The sequence below is a fragment of the Dasypus novemcinctus genome, chromosome 7 (genome assembly GCF_030445035.2).
Source record: "Dasypus novemcinctus isolate mDasNov1 chromosome 7, mDasNov1.1.hap2, whole genome shotgun sequence".
Lineage (NCBI taxonomy): Eukaryota > Metazoa > Chordata > Mammalia > Cingulata > Dasypodidae > Dasypus > Dasypus novemcinctus.
The window spans coordinates 75,296,138-75,312,399 of record NC_080679.1 but is presented as its reverse complement, the minus strand read 5'-3'; the positions used below and the strand labels follow the sequence as shown (position 1 = coordinate 75,312,399).

General features: G+C 40.6%; 1 protein-coding gene across 13 annotated transcripts in view; it reads left to right on the top strand.

Moving 5' to 3' along the window:
• RAPGEF4 (Rap guanine nucleotide exchange factor 4) overlaps nucleotides 1–16,262 on the top strand; it is a 339,975-nt gene that overhangs the window by 263,031 nt on the left and 60,682 nt on the right. For all 13 annotated transcript variants that reach the window (XM_012518928.4, XM_004476786.5, XM_004476785.4 and 10 more), the window contains 2 exons: nucleotides 12,559–12,643; nucleotides 15,456–15,516. In XM_012518928.4, coding sequence (XP_012374382.1) covers nucleotides 12,559–12,643; nucleotides 15,456–15,516 — 146 coding nt within the window. The remainder of the gene's footprint in view (nucleotides 1–12,558; nucleotides 12,644–15,455; nucleotides 15,517–16,262) is intronic.

The following is a 16,262-nucleotide window of genomic DNA, read 5'->3' as shown; positions in this document are numbered from 1 at the left end:
TATTGCTTTGGTGGACACGAGTTGGCCAGGCTGTCTTTTGCCCCCTGCAGCCTCTTCCTTGGGACTTCCCTCTACTTTCAATCCTAGTATCATGGCCAAATCTCTGAAGGACAGTGTCCTAGTTCACGGCAAACCTCTCCGGAATGCTTTTATTGCTTTGTAAACGGTGAATATACTCATGTTTTAAAGTTCGTCTCTTCACAACTTGAAGTCCTGACTTTTCTCACCTCATTAAAACACACGCTGTAAACAGGGCCAAGAAGTTCATAGGCACCTAGGGGGATGGCTAAACGACGGTCCTCTGCCTTCCGCTTACATCGACCGCTTTAGACCATGGGGTTGCTGTGAGGGTGTTTCTTTTCCTTTCATTTTGAATGTTGTCTAAGACTGCACGGCTAAACGGATTTTAGCTTTTGTTCTGCTCTATTTCAAATGGTTCCCTGGGTTTTCTCCACGGCATATAGTGAGTCCACGTGGAAGTCTGCTCCTCTGTGTTGGGTGTTGATGAATGGAGGACCAGGGTGTACTACAGACCACCGTGTGGATTTCCAGGCGGCTGTGGTGGTCCTTCCCCCACCCCACCAGGGCCTCCCCTGAGGCCATGGCGGCTGACTCTGCGGTAGGGCGTGTTTCCTCATAGGCTTTGCTTTCTGGACGTTCGTGGAGAGCAGGCAGGCTGAAGACAACCCCTTTCTCTCACTAGTTGCCAACCTTTTGTGTATTTCCTGCCTGGGAGAAGCTGTTTTGCTGCTTCTGAATCTTGAGGGAGGCCTAGGGTTTTCACACATTCTGCTCTATTCCTCTCTCAGGCTCCAGCGCTCACCCTGAGAGCCCTCCTCAGACATTTGCCTTAAAGAGCTGGTCTGGGTTTTAGCCTGGCACAAATCTCTGCCACTGTCTGCTGCTCAGTGTGAAGAGGGTGGCAAAGGAGGGGCCCAACAGGCCCAGCTCGCCTGAATGGATGACCCCTTTGACGCCACCCTCTCCTGCCCTTCGTGCTTGCTGGTGCAGAGCTCGTCTTATCAGCGAGGCTGCTTTACTCCTGTGGTGGTTTTCTTCTGTGAGTGTGATTTCTTGCAGTCTAGTTTCTCAAAACTTCTCTTCTTATCTGCTTTCTGTCATCCAAGAATTCCTAAAAATTTCTGGTTTACAGGTAGAACTATTTTGTTGATGGTGATGGTGGTACTCATTCTGTGGCTTTCTAATGCTATTTTGGATTTTAAAATATCTATCTCCTCCCCACTATTAATTAACTTTTAGATTCAATTTATTTGCCATGGCATAAATATGTTCTGTATAAAAAGCAAGCCTTGCTGTGACTATTTAGCCCTCAATGGGAAAGAAAGCATAAGCTCCCATCTTCCTCAGGCCACAAAGCAAGAACTAGTCCATGTTACTGCTGAAATCTTCCTTAGGCAGACTCTGATTTTAGCATGAAATTGTGAGAATTTGTGTGTTCATTCATCCAATGAACTTTATTGAACACCCACTCTTATAATAATGCCACCTTGCATTTGTGCCATATTTCCCAATGTATACAATGCTTTTATGTGTATTATGTCTTTGGATCTTTGCAATCCTTTCTGTTATTCCTGTTTTACAGATGCAGAACCAAGGTATTAGACCAATAGTACAACTAGAAAGTTGTACTTGATTTAGATCTCAAATCCAGTTTCCATCCAGTGTTCTTTGTACTATTGAATACTACTTCTCCTGAGAAGATCAGTCTAGTGTTTTGGTTATTTAAGAAAATAACATTCATCGTGGTATACTGTAATTTACCCCAGCAGTGGGACTATGTGCCATGGAAGAACGAATGTTGGAGAACCATTTTTACCTAGGAAAGACGATATCTGGGCTGTGGCTGAGGCAGAGAAAAATATCCTAGACAAAAGACAAGAGCGTGTGAAAAAACTTGGAGACATGAAAAAGCAGAGTGTATTTGAGGAATAGAGAGATGCCTGGTATGGCTGGAGCACATAACAGCTGTGAGGGAAGAAAAGGGAGAATGATGAGTCTAGAAAAGTAAATCAAGTTCTGGTTTCAATGAGCCCTAAGAGATGATGAGGGAGCGCTTCTGGATAGGTTGAGTTTGTGAAAATTGTGCATTATCTAGGAAGCATTGTCCATTAGCTCAAGAAAGACTGGATCTCATCATTATAGGCATGAAATTTGGGCACTTTTCCCAGGGAACAAAGGCAGAGTTGAAGATAGAGCCTTAGGGCACAGCACAATTAAGAGATGGACAAAAGTGCAACAGACTGAAAAAGACATTGAAAAGAAATTTTCAGAAAAACAGGGATAGAGCCGCAAGGGCAGGCAACCTGAGGGGAGGATGTGTTCCACAGCATGGGGTGGTAGATTAATTAGAGGCTGTTTCAAAGACAGCTTAAATTTGCTATCTTTACCTCTCCTCCCCAATTTTGGTTCAGGTCCCAAGACTAACTGTAATGGTGAAAGGGTAGCCTTGAACCTGTATGTCCAGTCTTTATAATACTGTATTGATGATCTGACAGAATTCATTTCATCATATGTTTTAAATCTTTGAAGGAATCTATTTTTTAATATAATTGAGATTTGTGGATTCTCAGGGCAGCACTTTTTTAATTTGTAAGAATTGATATGTATAGATTTCATATTGATATATAAACAGTTTTCCTAATTTCATAGAGAGCTACTCTTGGATTTCAAAGTTTAAAGTCTGTCAAGATTTTACAGTTAAATTCTGTTTTTCTCCAGCTGGGTTTTCCTCCTCCCTCTATAACAGCCCACCCCATGGAAGTAAGAATAAGACTTGGTGACCATTTTCTTTTTGGCCACACTTCTAATAGGGTCCCATGCTATTTGCAGCGAATGTCAAGTAGCAAGAACAGCAGGGCTGCTCCTTGGCTGAAGAGCCATAATCCTATTACGCCTACCTTGATACTTTCGCATTAGGTGCCTTTATAGATGAACTGAGGTGACTCAATTGACTTTTAAATCCCGAAGAATCCTGGTTTCAAAATCCCCCTGTCCAAGTCAAGTAGCAGATTAGGCCCCTTGCTACGAAGGCCTGCCTCCTTCAGATCCCTGCGGCCTTCAGGGGTCCCGTAGCTTCTGTGTTCCCCCTCTAAGCTTTAGATCGGTGTGTATCTGTGTCCCTCGGCGATGATCTTTGGCAGGAGGTGAACCTGGTTGGCATTTCCCTGGATCACAGATTTAGTGCCTCTCTTTGTAGCTTCAGGATTAGGAATTTTATCCTCCACTGATTTTTTAAGAGAGGGATACCATGTTCTTTTGTTCATGTTAAAGCTGTCCTTGTGAAGGTAATATGCAAGGAACACAGGAGCTCCCTTCCTCTAATTATCCCCCACTACATCTGTCATCTTCTCCACATTATAATACAGTTGAAAAAGTATTTAACCCAATTAATTATTTGGAATATTTAATTCAGTTTTGATTCCTCAGAGTATTTATCTAATAATTGGTGAAGTTTCAGATCCAATTTGCTGGACCAAGTGTCATTTTTTTATTTGTGAGCTTGTTTAACTTCTTATGCAAGAATTTGAGTTTCGAATATCACTTTGTTAGCTATTTTTCTCCTGACACAAATAAATATGCCTTCCATAAATAAATATATAGGTACCTTCACAATCTCTGCTTCCTTTAGCTCTCTCAACATCTCTTTCAGGAAGATTTTATCCCCGGTTTATACATGAGACTGAGGCTCTGATGTCACATGACTGGTGAGTGACTACACTGAGATTAGAACTTGGCCTTCAGATTCCAAATCCAGTGCTCTATTCAATATACCAATACTTACTTGACCATAACACACTTTTTAAATAACAGTGTATTAATGGAACACTGTCAGAAGCTCATTAAGGTTTAAATGTTTAACAGGCAGTAAATTAACTTTTAGGACAAAAAGCATAAAATAGACTGGTGATTATGTAATAGGTAATGCTCATGACTGCAGCGGTTGGCTGAGAGTAAATGCTCCCTGCTCATGAATGTGTAGATAGTTTCTCAGTTCACTTCCTAGCACTGTCAGAATTAATAACCCTTTTGCTTGTTTTACGTTTCAAAAACATTAGGGGGAATTGTGGGAAGATAGCATCGAATTAGGCAGGCAGGGTTCAAACTCTCACAAAAACAACAAAGAAAGCGCCAAAAGCTGTCTGAAGGACCTACTTTGGGGATCAGCAGACTGTGACAGTGCTGAACAACTCCTAGGAGAGTGAAGGACAGAGAGATGAAGAACCCAAAACAACAAGCCTGAGTTACCACATTCCTGCTGTGGCCGGGAAGGGCTCCCCTCTCCCACCCCCAGGATATTAGTCTGGGATAAAACCTCTGGCTCACTGCAGCTGACTGAGAGGGGAGCAAACATCTTACTCCCAGTCAGCTGTTACAAGAGAAAAATGATGGGGAGTTGGGGGACTTTTCTTCGGTGAATTCAGCCAGCAGAGCCCACTTTGAATCTGGACCTTGGCTAGACCAAAACCAGGAAAATGGAGATTGAAACACCTGCATGGAAAGGTGCATCAAAGAGCACCATCTGCTGGCCATTCTGGAAATTGCCCTAACTCGTGGGAGAAAATCTGCCCCACATTAGTGAGACCCTGGCCCAATTTTGATAACCTAAACTGGGCAATTTTAAAGACTTAGGGTAAGTTAAACCAAATACAAAGAAGAGTTGTGAAAAAATAATCATAATAGGCAAGAGAGAGAAATTGACCATCAGAGTAAATTCACCAACATATCCAGATGCCTAGACATCAGCAAAAAATTACAAGCCATACTAGGAAATAGGAAGAGATGGTCCAGCCAAAGGAACAAGCCAAATATCCTGAAGAGATATAGGACTTAAGACAATTAATCAATGATAATCACATAACTCCCGCAAATCAATTCAAAGAATTGAGAGAAAATATGACTAAAGAGGTAAAGGTTATTAAGAACACATTGGGAGAGCATAAAGAACAATTTGAAACTCTGCAAAGAAAAGTAGCAGACCTTATGGGAATGAAAGACATGACAGATGAAATAAAAAATACATTAGAGGCACATAAGAGCAGATCTGCTTTGCTTAGAGACAGAATTAATGATTTCAAAAACAGAACATCTGAACTGAAAAATACAGGAGAATGGACAGAGAAGCAAAAGGAAAGAGAGAAACAGGGTCTCAGGAAATTGAATGACAATGCAAAATGCACAAACGTATGCATTATTGGTGTCCCATAAGGAGAAGAGAATGGAAAAATGTCAGAAAGAATATTTGAGGAAATAATGACCGAAAATTTCCCAAAACTTATGAAAGACATGAATATCAATATCCAAGAAAGACAATGCACCACAAACAGAATAAGTCTAAATAGACCTGCCCCAGGACACCATCTATGCAGAATGACAAATATTAGAGGTAAAGAGAAGATTCTGAAAGCAGCAAGAGAAAAGAGAAGGTACTGAAAGAGAAAAACTGTCAGCCAAGAATTCTGTATCTGGTGAAACTGTCCTTCAAAAATGAGGGTGAGGGAGCTGGTGTAGCTCAGTGGTTGAGTGCCGGCTTCCCACATACGAGGTCCTAGGTTCAATCGCCAGCTCCAGTACCTCAAAAAAAAGTTACCTAAAGACCAGAATTACAAAAGATACTAAGGGGGGTGATGCAGCCTGAAAAGAAAAAACATGGGCAAGAGACTTGCAGAAGAGTGTAGAAATGAAGATTATTAGGAAGGGCAAATTAAGGGTAAAAAGATAGACAATAGTACAATATGACAACTGAAAGTCAAAGGACAAAATGGATGAAGTAAGTTATGTCTTTCAGTAATAACATTGAATGTTAATGGCTTGAACTCCCCAATCAGAAGACAGACTGATAAAATGTGTTTTAAAAAATATGAGCCATCTATTAATATATGTTGTCTACAAGTGACTTACCTCAGATGTAAGAACACAACCAGGTTGAAAGCGAAAGGTTGGAAAACGATATTCCATGCAAATAATAACCAAAAATGGGCTAAAGTACTGATACTAATGTTGGACAAAATAACTTTTAAATGCGAAACTGTTCTAAGGGATGAAGAAGACCATTATATATTAATAAAAGTGGCATTGCACTGAAGAAATAATTATACTGAATATTTATGCACCTAACCTGAGTGTCCCAAGATACATGAGGCACACACTGGCAAAGCTGAAGGGAGAAATAGATGTCTCTAAAATAATAGCTAGAGAGTTCAATACACCATTCTCAGTATAGGATGGAACATGTGGACAGAGAATAAATAAATAAACAGAGCTTGAATAATAAAATTAATGAACTAGACCTAACAGTCATCTATAGAGCATTGCACCCCAAACAGCAGGATATACCTTCTTTTCAAGTGCTCATGGATTCTCCAGGATAGACCATATGTTGGATCACAAGACAAGCCTCAATAAATTTATTTATTTATTTTTAATAAAGATTTATTTTTTATTTATTTCTCTCCCCATCCCCCCCGCCCCCGGTTGTCTGCTCTCTCTGTCCATTCACTGTTTTTCAGTGTCCACTTGTGTCAGCGGCACCCGGAATCTGTGTCTCATTTTGTTGCATTATCTTGCTGTGTCAGCTCTCTGTGTATGCAGTGCCATTCCTTGGCAGGCTGCTTTTTTTTTTTCACGCTGGACGTCTCTCCTTACAGGGCACACTCCTTGCACGTGGAGTTCCCCTACACAGGGGGCATCCCTGTGTGGCATGGCACTCCTTGCACACATCAGCACTGCACGTGGTCCAGCTCATCACATGGGTCAGGAGGTCCTGGGTTTGAACCCCGGACCTCCCATGTGGTAGGCAGACGCCCTATCCTTTGGGCCAAACCCACTTCCCCTCAATAAATTTAAAAAGATTAAAACTATACAAAACACTTTGTCTGATCATAGCAGAAGGAAGCTGGAAATCAATAATGGACAGAAAATAGGAAATTCATAAATATATGGAAATTAAACAACATACTCTTAAATAATCAGTGGGTCAAAGAAGAAATTGCAAGAGAATTCGGCAAATAAATGAGAATGAGAACACAACATATCAAAACCTATGGGACACCACAAAGGCAGTGCTAAGAGGGAAATTTATAGCCCTCAATACTTACATTAAAAAAAGAAGAAAGAGCTAAAATTTCAGATCTAACTGCACACCTGGAGAACTAGAAAAAGAACAGCAAACTAATCCAAACCAAGCTGAAAAAAATAGTGAAGATTGAGAACAATAACAATAAACAATAGAATCAATAAAACCAAAAGTTGGTTCTTTGAGATCAACAAAACCAACAAACCCTTAGACTGACAAAGAAAAAAAAGAAAGAAGATGCAAATAAATAAAATCAGAAATGAGGGCAGGTAAATTATCACTGTCCTCACAGAAATAAGAAAGATGATAAGAAGATACTATGAACAACTGTATGCTAAAAACTAGACAATGTAGAAGAGGTAGACAAATTCTTAGAAACACACAAATCACCTATACTGACCTTAGGAGAAATGGAAGACATCAACAAACCAATCACAAGTGATGAGATTGAAACATCCCTAAATTGAAAATCCCAGGACCAGATGGCTTCAGAGGTGAATTCTACCAATCAAAGATGTCCTAATACCATTCTTGTTGGAGTTCTTCCAAAAAAATTGAACAGGAAAGAACACTAGCAGTCTCATTCTATGAAACCAACATCACCCTAATACCAAAACCAGATAAAGATACTATAAAAAAAGAAAATTACAGACCAACATCTCTAATGAATATAGATGCAAAAATCCTCAATAAAATACTTGCAAACCAAAATCCAAAAGCACATTAAAAGAATCATACTCCATGATCAAGTAGGTTTTATCCCAGGTATACAAGGGTGGGTCACACAAGAAAAATCAATTAGTGAAATAAACCACATTGATAAACTGAAGAAGAAAAATTGTATGATCCTCTCAATTGATGCAGAAAAAGGCATTTGACAAACACAGCACCCTTTCTTGATAAAAACACTCCAAAAGATAGGACTACAAGGAAGCTTTCTCAACATGGTAAGGCACATATATGAAAAACCTACATTGTACTCAACGGTGAAAGACTGACAGCTTTCTCGCTGAGATCAGGAACAAGACAAAGATGCCCACTATCACCTTTGTTATTCAATATTGTGCTAGAAGTTGTAGCTAGAGCAATTAGGCTAGACAGAGAAATAAAAGGTCCTGAAATAGAAAAGGAAGAAGCAAAACTTTTACTTTTTGTTGATGATAAAGATCCTACATCTAGAAAATCCTGGAAAATCTACAACAAAGCTACTAGAATTAATAGACAAGTTCAGCTAAGTGGTGGGATACAAGATTTTTTCAAACTTTATTTTGTACGTTTAATAATTGAACATATGAACAATTAAAAACTAAAAAGAATACACGGTTGACTAAAAAGCATACGTTTCTCAATTAGATCTACTGGTTCCGTATAAATTTTTTTTTTGAATTACACAATATGTTACAAAATATATTTGGTTCATAATGCAATCATACAGTATTTGTCCTTTTGTGTCTGGCTGGCATACAAGGTTAATACGCCAAAATCAGTAGTGTTTCAGGGAATGGACATGGCTCAAGCAGTTGAGTGCTTGTGTCCCACATGGGAGATCCCAGTTTTGGTCCCCAGTGCCCTCTAAAAACAAACCAAAAAAAACAAACAACAAGCAAACAAATGAAAAAACAACTCAGGGAAGCCAATTTGACTCAGTGGTTGAGCACCAGCTTTTTTTTCCCAGAAAACAACAAAACATTGCTAAAAGAAACTGAAGAAGACTTAAATAAATGAAGGACATTCTAAGTTCATGGATTGGAAGACTAAATATTGTTAAGATGTCATTTCTACCCAAACTGATTTACAGATTGAATGCAATCCCAATAAAAATCCAACAGCCTTTTTTTGCAGAAACGGAAAAGCCAATAATCAAATTTATGTGGAAGGGTAAATATTCCCTGAATAGCCAAAAATATCTTCAAAAAGGAGAACGAAGTTGGAGGACTCTCACTTCTGGACTTTAAAGTGTATTTCCTAGCTACAGTGGTAAAAACAGCGTAGTACTGGCATAAAGACAGACAGACTGACCAATGGAACCAAATTGAGTACTCAGAAATAGACCCCTACATCTACAGTCAAAAGATTTTTGACAAGGCTGTTAAGCCCACCCAGCTGGGCCAGAACAGCCTATTCAACAAATCGTGCTGAGAGAACTAGATATCCATATCCAAAAGAAAGAAAGAGGACTCTTATCCCACATCTTATACAAAAACTAACTCAAAATGGATCAAGTGCCTAACCATGAAACTCATAGAAGAAAATGTAGGAAAGCGTCTTCAAGATCTTATGGTAGGTGGTTTTTTCTTAAGCCTTGCACCCAAAACACAAGCAACAAAAGAAAAATAATAATAAATAGGACTTCCTCAAAATTAAACACTTGTACCTCAAAGGACTTTGTCAAAAGGGTGAAAAGTCAGTGGACACATTGGGAGAAAATATTCGGCAATCACATATCTGACAAGGGTTTAATATCCATGATCTATAAAGAGATCATACAACTGAATAATAAAAAGACAAACTACCTGTTTAAAAAATAGTCCGAAGACTTGAAAAGACAATTGCAAAGAAACACATTTAAAAAATGTTCAACATCGCCAGTGATTAGGGCAATGCAAATCAAAACTACCATGAGATATCATTTCATACTTATTAGACTGGCCACATTAAAAAGTCAGAAAACTGTAAATAAGGAGGACTATTTGGCAGCTCCTAAAGAAGTTGAGTATAGATCTGGCAATACCACTACTAGGTATATATCCAAAAGAAGTGAGAGCAGTGACACAAACAGACATCTGCACACCAGTGTTCATAGTGGTGTTATTCATGATTGCCAAAAGCTGGAAACAACCCAGATGTCCATCAACCAATGAATGGACAAACTGTGGTATATTCACACTATAGAATGTTATGCAACTGTAAGAAGTCATAAAGCGTATGAGTGAAGTCGTGAAGCATATGACAACATGGATGAACCTGGAGGACATTATGTTGAGTGAAGCAAGCCAGACACAAAAGGAGAAATACTATATGATTGTGCTATTATGAATTAAATGTATTGTGTTATCTCATGGCATTAATAACTTGAATATGGATCACCAGAAAATAGAATGAGATTAGAGAATGGAAAGATGGGGTTAACTTGTATAGAACTGGTAAAATAGGTTGTATGTTAATCTTTGAGAATTAATAGAAAAGGTGAAAGCCCAACATAACGCTTATAAATAGCAGTACTATTATGTGGGTATGAAAGTGGTTTAAATGGAAAATCTAAGGTCATGTATGTTACTAAAAAGAAAAAGCTAAAAAATATAACGTAGAACTGTATAGTCTGGTAAAACCACATGTGAAATATGAATATGGGCAAAATTGCATATATAACACCATTTTTTCTTTGAAGCTGAACACATGTATGTTAATAGTATAAGATGATAATATCAGACGAAAAAAACATTATGCTAAGTGAAAGAAACCAGACCCAAAATACTACATATTGCCTGATTATATAAAATGTAAATATAAATCAATGTATAAAGATGAAATTAGTGGTTATGTAGGTCTGGGGAAGGACTGCTAAGGAATGTGAAGTTTTTCTCTTTGGAGTAATGAAATTGTTCTAAGATTTTTTTGTGATGAAGAATACACATCATGATTATACTAAAAGCAATGGATTATATTCTTTGAGTAGGTCAGATGGTATGTGAATATATCTCAATAAAATTGCTTAATAAATAAATAAAAGTGTAAGAGTAGTCAGAAATAGCAGCTATGTACAGCAGGGAAAGCATAGAGAGATTGAGAGGTGAAGTATTTTCTTAGATAATGTTTGTCTGGTTTTGCCTATTATTATTATTTTATTATTATTGGAATAATGAAAATGTTCTAATAATTACTGAAGTGATGAATGCACACTATGTGATTATATCAAAATACCATTGATTGTACACTTAGAATGAATTGTATGCTTTATTAATATGAATCAATAAAATTGATTTGTTTAAAAAAGCATATAGAAACCAAAAAATGAGGGTGGTTTTATTTTTTTTAATCAGCATTTTTTGTTTGTTTTGTTTTACTTTTTATAGTCCCACCCCTACCCCGAGATGGCTCCTTCATCTGTCTGTTCATTGTTTACTTGTCTTCTTTTTAGAAGGCACTGGGAACCGAACCCAGGACCTCCCATGTGGGAGGCAAGTTCCCAACTGCTTGAGCCACTTCCACTACCTGCTTGTTACAGTATCTGCTGGTTGTGGTGGTTGCAGCATCTGCTGGTTGTAGCATCTGCTTGGTTGTGGAGTCTGCTGGTTGCAGTGTCTGCTCATGTGGCATCTGCTCATCATTTTTAGAGACACTGGGAACCAAACCTGGGACCTCCCATGTGGGAGGCAAGTGCCCAATTGTTTGAGCCACATCTGCTCCCAAGGATGATTTAAAATCTTCACAGACTAACAAAAATTGAGAAAGTCTGTTACCAAAACATCAGATTTACAAGAGATACTAAAGGGAGTTCTGCAGCCTGAAAAGAAAACACAAGGGTGAGAAACTTGGAGAAGAGTGTAGAAATTAAGGGGGGATAAAATATATTAGTCAGGGCTCTTTATATTGCAGAGAACAATGGAAAATCCAAATTACTGGCCAATCAAATCTATTACCATTAACACTGTTAATACTTACTAGAATAATTATGAACATGAAAAGTGAGTAGGAATCCACTCACCCTTCCCATGCCAAAAATGCCCATAGCTACTCCCAAAGACAACATTCCTTAAAGGAAGATTATTGGACACAAATTTTATATTACATTTTAGAATAACAAATTTTGCAAAGTATACTAATTAACATCTTATGGAACAGTAGCGGTCCCTGGACAGAGTCTGGGGCACTCTCCTTTCCCTTTCTTACTAATCCCAGACACTACTGTTTGATTTCGTCTCATTTCATTCCTTTATCTCTGCAGGGAGAAGTAAGAAAATTTTGAGCCTATTTACATTCTTTATTTCAGTCCTTTGGTAGGAGCATATTATATAACCCCAAACAATTGTAACAACAGCATTATTATTCTGTTTGCCTGAGAAATTACACAGGAGCCCAACAAATTTGGATCAATCCAATTCTTGATTAACCCACTTCTTGCTAATGTTGTTAAAGTCTAGTTTTGTTGTTATTGATTAAGGTGGTGATGAAAAATAATTTTTTAGAGCAATCGTTTTCAACCAAGCTGCAGTGGGAGCAGAGGTTTTGTTCCCTCTGAGAGCAGAAGGGAGGGGGATTGTTTGCACACCTTACTTCTTCCATGCCCTTCCATCAAGGAATACATTTAGGGATTATAATGGTAGGAATCTCTCTCCCCGTCAACATTTTTTATGGAAAAGAAATCTTTGAACACGTTAGTAGCCACTGAATACATGTCCATATTTCAAGCCTTGATGAGTATTTTTTTGTCTTCATTATTTCCTTTTTACTTTGTTCCTTTGTAGACCTGGCCAGAGAACTGTGGATGACCTAGAGATTATCTATGAAGAGCTCCTTCACATTAAAGCCTTATCCCATCTTTCTACCACAGTAAGTAGTCTCTCATTTGAGCATGGTCAGGGGATCTTGGAGTTAAGTGAAACAGTTAGACTTGGAGGAAAGTATTGTGGTATCCTGATGGGGTGCAGGGGCTCAGTCCAGGAGTGTATGCATTCTACCTCATACCCCTACTCCCTCTCCTGAGACACTAGAGAAGTTGTTTTACTCAAGAACAATCCCAGAAATGAAATCAAATATTGTCTCATTATTTGTAGTTCCCCATTGTCCCTAAATTCCAAGGCAGTTCCGGTACGAATAAGATTAGAATATACGTTTCATCCTTCCAAAGATAAATCTTGGGACTTTCACACTCAGACAAGAGAGAACAAAAAAGAGCCAGGCCCTAAGTGGGGCTTTGAACCCCTCTCATGATGAATAGAATCAGAGGGAGGAAGGGGAGAAGTCAAGGTGACCTGTCCTGCCCAAGCGCCCAGTTCTACCCAGGCTTGCTTGCCTGTGAGGAAGGAAAAAGAAAGCTCAAGAGAGCATCGCTCAGGGAAACGGACTTTGGCCCAGTGGTTAGGGCGTCCGTCTACCACATGGGAGGTCCGCTGTTCAAGCCCCGGGCCTCCTTGACCCGTGTGCAGCTGGCCCATGCGCAGTGCTGATGCGGGCAAGGAGTTCCCTGCCACGCAGGGGTGTCCCCCGCGTAGGGGAGCCCCACGCGCAAGGAGTGCACCCATAAGGAGAGCCGCCCAGCTCGAAGGAGGGAGCAGCCTGCCGAGGAATGGCGCCGCCCACACTTCCCTTGCCGCTGACGACAACAGAAGCGGACAGAGAAACAAGACACAGAAAACAGACAACCAGGGGAGGGGAATTAAATAAATAAAAATAAATCTTTAAAAAAAAAAAAGAGAGCATCGCTCAGACAAGTTAGGGCCCAACAGCACTGCCCACTAAATACGGCTCATTAACTGTCTCTGACTCTCAGCTTTCCTCGTGAGGTATTTAGTAGGGCAGTGGACAGAGGTTTGAGCTTCTGAATTGGCAGAAATGCCTCCTCCCATAGTAATGTGATTTCTAGGCACCACAGGTCTCCTGTAGCTAAAAATTCAACAAGAAAAATAATAATAACAAATTCAACTTTCACAGCTTGTATGATGAGACCCCTAAACCATAGCTGCATTCCTCATTTGTCTTTCATTCCCAGCTCGTTAAAGGTGATTTTGCTCTCACATGGGGCAAAGCCTGCCGGTCTCTGCACTTGGGGGTAAGGTTCAGGTCTCTGCTGTGAGTAGCAAGGCCTTTCCTGAACCACAAGCAGGACTCCAGTCTCTTAGCCCCCAATGTGGACAGGGCTGCCTTCACATTCCTCCCACCCCTGCACTCCTGGGGGGCCAGAAGCTGCCCACCTTCATGGAGTTCCAGGGGAGGTCTGGCCCAGCCTCCCCTCCTGCCCCACCACTGCCCTTGTCAGGCTCACTCTTTCTATGGTGGGGTGAGTCTGGTAGCTGGAGCCCTCACCCAGGGAGCTCCACAGAGCTCATGCTCTAGAGGGAAGTGAAGGACACCAGGTACCTAGCATGTCCCTGTTCTCATTTCCCCAGTGCGGGTGCAACAGAAGGTATTGTAGGTCATCTCCACTCTCTACCTCAAGCCCAGGTACCTGGCCCTGTAGGAGATTCTCCGGATTTTAGGGAGATAGAGCCATTATTTGGGGGACCATAATTTGGCTTAAAAATATTTCTTTAGCTATCTAGGAATGCAAATCTCCTCACATCTTTAAGCAAAACTATTCAACTTCAGGACATTGAATTTTCCAGCATGTTTTTGCAGTGATGCACTATGCGTGCTACAGGGGTAAGTCTCTAGTAGCAACACAGTCACGTGATTTTGTAGGTGATCTCACCTTCTCACCCAAGACAAAAGGTAGGCAGGGAAATTAGCTAGTTAATACATGTGAAAGCATGCCCCCGATGGAATGGAGGAGAGTATGGGCCATGATGTGGACCATTGTCTATGAGGTGCAGAGGTGCCCAAAGATGTACTTACCAAATCCAATGGATGTGTCATGATGATGGGAACGAGTGTTGTTGAGGGGGGGGGAGAGGGGGGCTGGGGGGGTGGGGTTGAATGGGACCTCACATATATATTTTTAATGTAATATTATTACAAAGTCAATAAAAATAAAAAATAAAATAAAAAAAAAAAGCGGGAAACGGACTTTGGCCCAGTGGTTAGGGCGTCCGTCTACCATATGGGAGGTCCGCGGTTCAAACCCCGGGCCTCCTCGACCCGTGTGGAGCTGGCCATGCGCAGTGCTGATGCGCGCAAGGAGTGCCGTGCCACGCAAGGGTGTCCCCCGCGTGGGGGAGCCCCACGCGCAAGGAGTGCGCCCGTGAGGAGAGCCGCCCAGCGTGAAAGAAAGTGTAGCTGCCCAGGAATGGCGCCGCCCACACTTCCTGTGCCGCTGATGACAACAGAAGCGGACAAAGAAACAAAAGCAGACAAAGAAACAAGACTCAACAAATAGACACCAAGAACAGACAACCAGGGGAGGGGGGGAAATTAAATAAATAAATAAATCTTTAAAAAAAAAAAAAAAAAAAAAAAGCATGCCCCCGACAGTCTCTAAGGAGGTTATCTTGTATGAAGTAGCTTACAAAGTATGTTTGTGTGAGCTTTAAGAATCTAGCGGCAAATCTAGTTAAAGTGAGTCTAGTCAGAGTAACAGCAAGCAAAGTGAGAGCTGCTCGTGTGTTAAGCAAGTGTACAATTAGCATTATGCCCCAGAAAGAGTACAAGTCCCATTCCCCCCACCCCCAAATCTGGCATTTCAGTATCCTCTCTCTTTTTCTTCTAGGTGAAGCGAGAGTTAGCAGGTGTTCTCATTTTTGAGTCCCATGCCAAGGGAGGAACCGTGTGTAAGTTGAAGCTCTAATTGAACGTGGTGACTGGCTGGCACCCCTCGCAAGCCTATGCCATGAAAAGCCTGGCTGCAAATGCTCCCTTTCCTTGGACCGAGTCTAACTTGGCAGGATGTCATGTGGCACTTTTGTTTTTCTGGACCTGTGATTATTTCCACCAAGTGTCAGTTATTCTGAAAGATGGCATTTTGTAGTACTAGCGTGTGTTGTGGTTGCCAGCCTGACAGTTTTTGCTTGCTCCTTACCCTGCTGGCTCCAGGAGCTTTGAGGTCCAAGACAGTGTTCAAAGAGAGTGGGAGGAAGTCGCAGCTTTTCAGGCAGGGCGCAGGGCAGCACAGTGCCTTTTCACAGTTTTCTCAGTTCAATTTGTGGCTTTAGAAGAACTAATCTAGCTCCTGAGACAGCTAGTTAGAATACATAAACGGTCCTGCTCTCTTTGTCCTCTTGAGCTTCCACTACAATATTCACGCCAGAAGGAATTTCAATATCCCTAATACTGATGCCGATTCTCTCCAGAAAACAAGACAGAGTTTAGTTTAGTGTTTAGTGCTGGCCTTTCCCATGAATATTACAAAATCCTTAAAGAACAGATTTAGTGGTCTAATGATAATAAGGTCAGGAGATGCAGCCTTCTCTAGTCTCCTTTAGACTCTTACGATACATTAGCACACAAAAGGGTCTCAGAAATTCTACTGTAAAGAGAAAAATGTTCACTGTATTTAAGCTGACACTTTCTAAACCTA